The sequence below is a fragment of the Aptenodytes forsteri genome, unplaced genomic scaffold (genome assembly GCF_000699145.1).
Source record: "Aptenodytes forsteri isolate BGI_AS27 unplaced genomic scaffold, ASM69914v1 Scaffold92, whole genome shotgun sequence".
NCBI lineage: Eukaryota > Metazoa > Chordata > Aves > Sphenisciformes > Spheniscidae > Aptenodytes > Aptenodytes forsteri.
Genome location: NW_008794581.1, coordinates 3,045,643 through 3,052,786, shown reverse-complemented (window position 1 = coordinate 3,052,786; position 7,144 = coordinate 3,045,643). Strand labels below are relative to the sequence as shown.

General features: G+C 38.1%; 1 protein-coding gene across 2 annotated transcripts in view; it reads left to right on the top strand.

The window, feature by feature from the left end:
• IPO11 (importin 11) overlaps positions 1-7,144 on the top strand; it is a 105,584-nt gene that overhangs the window by 50,946 nt on the left and 47,494 nt on the right. For both annotated transcript variants that reach the window (XM_009272498.2, XM_019470275.1), the window contains 2 exons: positions 2,129-2,244; positions 3,793-3,869. In XM_009272498.2, the coding sequence (XP_009270773.1) occupies positions 2,129-2,244; positions 3,793-3,869 (193 nt within the window). The remainder of the gene's footprint in view (positions 1-2,128; positions 2,245-3,792; positions 3,870-7,144) is intronic.

Sequence of the window (7,144 nt, the reverse complement as noted above, 5' to 3'; positions counted from 1 at the left end):
CAGTTGGCCTCGGCCCATTGATCCAGCCTGTCCAGGTCCCTCTGCAGAGCCTTCCTACCCTCGAGCAGATCAACACTCCTGCCCAACTTGGTGTCGTCTGCAAACTTCCTGAGGGTGCACTCGATGTCCTCATCCAGATCGTTGATAAAGATATTAAACAGAACTGGCTCCAAAACTGAGCCCTGGGGAACACCGCTCGTGACCGGCCGCCAACTGGATGTAACTCCATTCACCACAACACTTTGGCCTGGCCGTCCGGCCAGTTTTTTGCACAGGGAAGAGTACGCCCATCCAAGCCATGAGCAGCCAGTTTCTCTAGGAGAATGCTGTGGGAAATGGTGTCAAAGGCTTTACTGAAGTCCAGGTAGACCACATCCACAGCCTTTCCCCCATCCATTACATGGATCATCTTGTCATAGAAGGAGATCAGGTTGGGTCAAGCAGGACCTGCCTTTCCTAAACCCATGCTGACTGGGCCTGATCACCTGGTTGTCCTGTACGTGCTGCATGATGGCACTCAAGATGAGCTGCTTGGGTGGTTTTGATTCTTGGTGGTAACTCGAGTCTCTTCTCTGTTTTTCTATACATGTACAATAAATTCCCTAATTCCTCTAGAGGCTTACTGTAATACCTTGGCAGAGAATTTTGAAACCCTATAGAAATAGTTGCTTGCTTTATCCAGAGATAATAGTTAAAATTAACTGAATTTCTTATCAGTGAAGGAAAAGGTCTTGGTATAATTAAATAATCCTTGAACTTTAAATACCTAGAAATATCTGTGCTGTTGGCAGTAAAAATGCAAATAAAATGTAGTATGTGTCTGAGAAAAGTTTGACGAATAAAACAATATATGGTTACATTGCCTGCAGATTCTGTGCTATTAAGCACTTCTTTAATACGGACTATATGTCATCCCACCTTCTCCAACCCCTACTACCTCTCAAAAAAGATGTAGTAGGACTAGCAAAGATCAAGAGAAGTGCTCCTAGGATGTAGGGCAGTGTCCATATATCAACAGGCAATCTTGAACTCGTGGAAATGTATGACTAAGAGGATAGTATTATAGAGGTTAACAGTGGAGAGAAAGTGGAAGGGGAATGACTAGACATTACAACTAAAGGGAAAATTAGGGTTCTTTTAAAAGTGGAGTTAGTTCAAACAAAGAGAAAATGTATTTTCACAATAAACAAATTGTGAAACTTCTTGTTACTGGCACCTGTGGAGGCCAAAAGTATAGGTGGACACAAAAAGATTAGACAAATTTATGGAAGGTTCTGTTTCTTTTAAGACAAGTTTGTTTAAATAAATAAGTAATTCCATAAAGAAGCCTTAACTTAGAAACAACAAATAATTTTAGACTTAACAGTTTCCAAATATAGTATTTATGCAAAAGCAGCATTCAGCTAGCTTCAGTTCTCTTAAGTAGCAATATTACAAAATAGGCAGTAGTTCCCAATTTAAGAATTCCATTACTTTTAGGATTAGTTTTAATTTATGATTAGTTTTGACAATAAGTATCTTTAGCTTATTTTTAAAAATTGGGTTTTCTTATTAAATGATTGCTGAAAAAATTCTTTACTCTGCATTCTTGGGATGACATCTTTGTGTATGGCTCATGGATCATTTAAAAAATAAATTACTGTAATCAATCTAGGAATCTTTGTGTAGCAATGAAACCAAACCCTTCTCCTGATTCTTAGAATATGTCAAAAGATTTAGTATGTGGTAGAGTCCAAAGAGTAATTCTTTTCTTGATCTTTAAAACATTTTATTCAGCATTTAGTCATTTAGTATTTATTAGAGCTGTGACTTTTCCCAGAAAGAGAATGACCAGTGAATGATTTTAGGAATGTGTATTGATTATCATTTTTTTCTTGCAGACCATTGATAAGCTGCTTGTCTTGAGAAAATTGCATAAGTTTTTTGAAAACATGTTGAGAGAAATCTCAGGAGTATCAGACTATTTTGTGGTTGAATGAAACAGATGCAAGTTCAACCTTTGATTTCTTGAATGCTTGTTTACACTGTGTGAATAGAACAGCGTCATAGATCTTTACAATGCTATTCTTGAAATGCTTGATTTGAGGTTTTTGAAGTATTTTAATTTTTTTTTTAAGTACTTTTATAGGGACTGGGAGCAGACAGCAAAAATCTCTATCCTTTTCTACTTCCAGTTATTCAGCTAAGTACAGATGTTTCTCAGCCTCCACATGTCTATCTTCTGGAAGATGGCTTAGAGTTGTGGTAAGAGTGTTCTTTACCAGTTTCTAATTTTTAAAATGTTATTTTTGTATCCCCAGAAGAAAAAAAAAGATTTTAAAAAAAGATTTGACTATTAAGAATTTAGATGTTCTTGTTATCTTACCTTGTCATCATCTATATTCTACCTTTTCTCAGATGACGTTAGGAAGTTAATAAAAGAAACACAATTAAAAATAACTGAGTAGGTAATCCATTTTCAGGCAGTTGATAGTGGATACAGTTCTGTTGTGATAATGAACAGCAAGACAAAAAGTTGAGACTCACTATTAATGTGCATGCTAAACTAACTATTTGATGTGCTTGACTTTGGGATCACAATGACCCAATGATTCTCAGAGCTGGTTGCTAGAAGAGATGGCGAGTTTACAAGGATAAAATGTAGAAGTTGTCTTTGAGATCTCAAGCTATTTGGTGACTGAACGTAAAACAAGAAGTGGCACTGTGATCAGTTTGCCATGAGCCTAACTTGTTTGTTGCTGGTGCAGCTGACACTCTAGGAGGAGGAAACTGTTACCTGGACCGAATTCAGCACATCTCTTTCCTGCAGAATAGGAATATATTGAGTTTGTCTTGAAATAGTGAGGGATTCCTTTGATCTGTATTGTGGATGGGCATTTGAATTACAAATGCTTAACCTACAAATGATCTGTTCTATGTGCAGCAAAACTAAGATTTATAATGCTGTTGGTGGTGGGGCAGCAAGTTGAAGTGCCAGATCTTCACAAAATTTAAGACAGGGGCTTTTTTAATATATCAGTTCAGAACTTTTATATCTTCTTAATAATACTGATCTTGAGGTTGTTATTCTGATGCCTGTGCAGAAGAATGATATTTTAAGATGTCTTAGAGCATTGGAGGAATCTGGATGGAGCTGGCAGAGGCAGTTGGGACACTAACGGCTTCTTGAACCAAGAGCGGGAGAACAGACAAGATACTTTACAAAATCAGAGATGTTATTTAAATACAGTAATCCCACACCTAAGATCTAGGAACAAACTGGAATGTGTTGCTGTGGCTTTAAGGATGAATTTAATTTATAGCTACTGTTTTCAAATCTCAGGAATTTTAAATTGATACAAACAATGCTGAGCAGATAGTTATGCTTTTATGTATGGTAATCAATGCATCATCTCAGACCTCAAAAAAAAAAAAAAAAAGTAAAGGTTTGAGCTGGTTGCCACCACAGGTGCTCCTTTGAGGTCTAGAGCACTACACACGTGGCCTTACACCATGAGTATTCCTCTCTGCTCACCTTCTCCGAGTTCCCAAGTTGGGTACTTAGACATTCTGACTGCTGCATTTTGGAGGTTACTTTGTCTTTATAAAAAGACAGTAGCATGTTTTGCTTTCTTTTTCTACCGTGGCAAGACCCGTGTTTATACTGATGGGTGTGTTTTAAGGACTACTGCTACACTTGAAATAAGGACCATATAGATGGTTACTAGAAGTTGCAGTGTTTTACCTCTGTCAAAATTATTGTGTAATGTTATTCATAGAGCATCTAAAATATTTTGCTTAATCTATTTTTAGGTTAGTGACGTTGGAGAACAGTCCATGTCTTACACCTGAGCTCCTGAGAGTATTTCAGAACATGTCTGCCCTTCTTGGTAAGTCTTTTACTAATAACATTTCTGGGTTTGGGTTTTTTTTTTTCCCCCTCTACTGCTTGTGTTGTTCACGCATTAAGTAATGGTGCTGTGGCTACAAGAACTAAGGGGGCTTGCAAAATTTTAACTATTAAAAAAAAATGAAGAACAGGCTTTTATTGTTTGACTTTCCTGTCTACTTTAATATTTATTATATACTTACACTAGTTCTCTTTTTTTATAAATTGAAGCTGCTTTGTACCCAAAAGATAAGACAAATTTCAGTTTATCATTTCAGAGTTTTTTTTAAAGAAGTTCCTGAAATTGAACACCAAATGTGCTGAGTTTTAGTGATACTGATTATATGGAATACTTGCCTGTTCTGTTTACAGGCAGAATGATGATTTCTAGTCTGAAGAATTGAAGTTTTCATTATTAGCTTTTCCATTATTCAGTTAATAACTATGTAGGATGTTTTCAAACTACCTAAATATGTCTATAAGCGTATCAGTCATTATGAAATTAAAAGCAGTAGTTTTGCCTGAGTTGTTGACAAAATATGAACTTATTAATGAGCATTAAGATTCAGTGCTTAGGAAATACTGATATTTGGGGTGCTTTTGCTTTGTAATTAAAGGGCGTATAAAAATTTTATGGTTTAATTTTATTGTGTAAAAATGTTTTTGTTTAATGAAATCTTTAGCTCTGTTTTTGTAGGCTGTGGAGCTAATATAGCAAATGGATTCATTTTTGAGAGGAATGTGTTTATAAACTTACAGAAGTTAGCTTTTTAATTGATTGTTGTTTTCAGCACTTTCTGTTGACCTTTAGTCAGAATAAAATATTAAGTTACATCACGGTGGGTAGGTGCAAGATGACACCTTCTGTTACTTCTCTGTGTATACTAGATCTCTAATGACGAAACTGCTCAGGAAAGTAGTGTTTTTTAGCGGTTTTAGTATTTAACTCCAGAGCTACCTTTTAGGTTCTGTAGCTGCCAAATATTTACTATTTGTCTTCATTCATATCTATACACCTTCCTCCTTGTTCTGCGTTAGTAGTAGATAGTATCTGCTACAGGAAGCTTGTACTATACAAATGGTTGTGATTTTCATAGCTGTGTCACACTGCCAATCTGCTTGAGTTAAATTCAGAAATACTCTGTATTTGTGGCTTGTTTACATTTACTATTGCTATTTTCTCCCTGCCCTGTCCTCCCTAGTCTTCATGCAATACTTTCCAGGGTAGAGATGAGTATGAATGGAAACCTTGGCACCTTCTAAAACAAGGTGGAGGTATTGAGGAATATTCTACACTTGTAACAATTTCCTTATTTTATGAATGAATCCTGGAGAATTGTGATGCTCTCCTTTGGAAAAAATATATCCTCAAGAGAACGTGCCTTGTTCTGAAAAATGAAAGCTGTTGTATGATGCTGGTAGAGCAAGTAGTACAATAAAGCTAGGTAGGTTTTCCTTAAGGTGAGGCTTCAAACACACTTAACGTCAATTTTTTTTTATCAGGGATGGGGGTGAGTGGCAAAAACACAGCACCTGATGTGTAATCATAGACGAATTTCCTCATGTAGACTTCTGGTACTACTTTACTTCCTGAGCATTTTTCTGAGAAACTTGTTTTCTGAGTGTCATGTCAGTCAAAAATTTTGATTGCTGTAGGCTAAAATGGTGTGCATTTTGCCAGAAGGTGGAAACCGTTCTGGGATGCTCTTTTGCCTGCAGTTCCCTTCTGTTTACATCAGGAGAATCTAGCTGGACAGCCTCCACACGATATAGCCATGGTGCTGTGGTGTTGAAATAGAGCTTGAATCTTGGGTTAGTGCTAACCTTATTTTAAAACTTGGTAGTTATAAAAACAGTGCAATATTGCCATCCAGTACCCCTCAGGCAGCTACTTCATTCATTCAGTATACTTGAAGAAAGGATACTTCACTTAAATCCTGTGCAACAGCACAATTTAAGCTGCAGCCCCTTGCAGAAGAAATGTATTGATCAATGATGATTCACTGTGCAAGTTAATTAAATAACCATTCAGTCTTAGTTCTGTAGTACAGTTTCTCCAGTATACAAGTGGCAGTATTCACCTGAAACTTCCAGCACTTAAGAATAAACACTTCCTATCCTTGTCACCACGGTGACGTAGCTGTCAGGACAAGGTGTTTTAACTGGGAAGTCTGCTGTTTTCAGTTGGACAAATGCAGAAATCCATTCAAATTTTGAGATCCTCAAATTTAGAGTTTCAAAATTGCAGTCTTGTGTGCCTTACCTGTCTGAGATGAGGCAAACCAGAAAATCTCTCCGAGACTGGTTCTTAATTCAGTCTTAAGTTATCAAAGTGGAAGCAAAAGGGCAGATCTGGTGAAGGGAAGTTCTGAGTAGATGACTGCCTTGCTTATGTCTTTCGGAGCAGGTTGGAGAACTACGAACAAGGTGCTCCAGAAAATGATTTTGTTGAAAATACAATGTAAGGAATATGAACCTCCTCACCTTTAGTTTCTGAATTTGTTCTTACTGAATGGAATAACTGTAATATACAGGTAATGTAACTATTTTTCTGGTGTGTTTAACTGCTCCATCGGCATTTAAGTCCTTCAGAAAAAGTGTCCTATTAGAGGTCAACATGGTTGAACTAGAAGAGCTGGAAGGGAGGGAGAGAAGCTCATACATGAGATTTTTGGATGTTAGAGGTATATAGCAGACCCTGTCCTGCTGAAGAGGAGGAAAGAGATCTGGCAAGAAGTCATCAAACTACAGAGGGAGAGAAGACTTTTTATCATCTTCATGACCAGATTATAGCATTTTTGACAGAGTGACTACATCAGTGGAGATGGGAAGGGCTACAGATGTCATCTATCTGGACCTCTATAAGGCCTTTGACACGGTCCCCCACAACATCCTTCTCTCTAAACTGGAGAGGTATGGATTTGCTGGGTGGACTGTCCGGTGGGTGAGGAATTGGTTAGATGGTTGCATCCAGAGGGTAGTGGTCAACGGCTCAATGTCCAGATGGAGGTTGGTGACAAGTGGCGTCCCACAGGGGTCTGTATTGGGACCGGTACCATTGAATATCTTCATCAATGCCATAGACAGTGGGATCGAGTGCACCCTCAGCAAGTTTGCAGATGACACCAAGCTGAGTGGTGTGGTTGACACGCCAGAGGGACGGCATGCAACCCAGAGGAACCTGGACAAGCTTGAGAAGTGGGCCCGTGTGAACCTCATGATGTTCAACAAGGCCAAGTGCAAGGTCCTGCACCTGGGTCAGGGCAACCCCCGGTA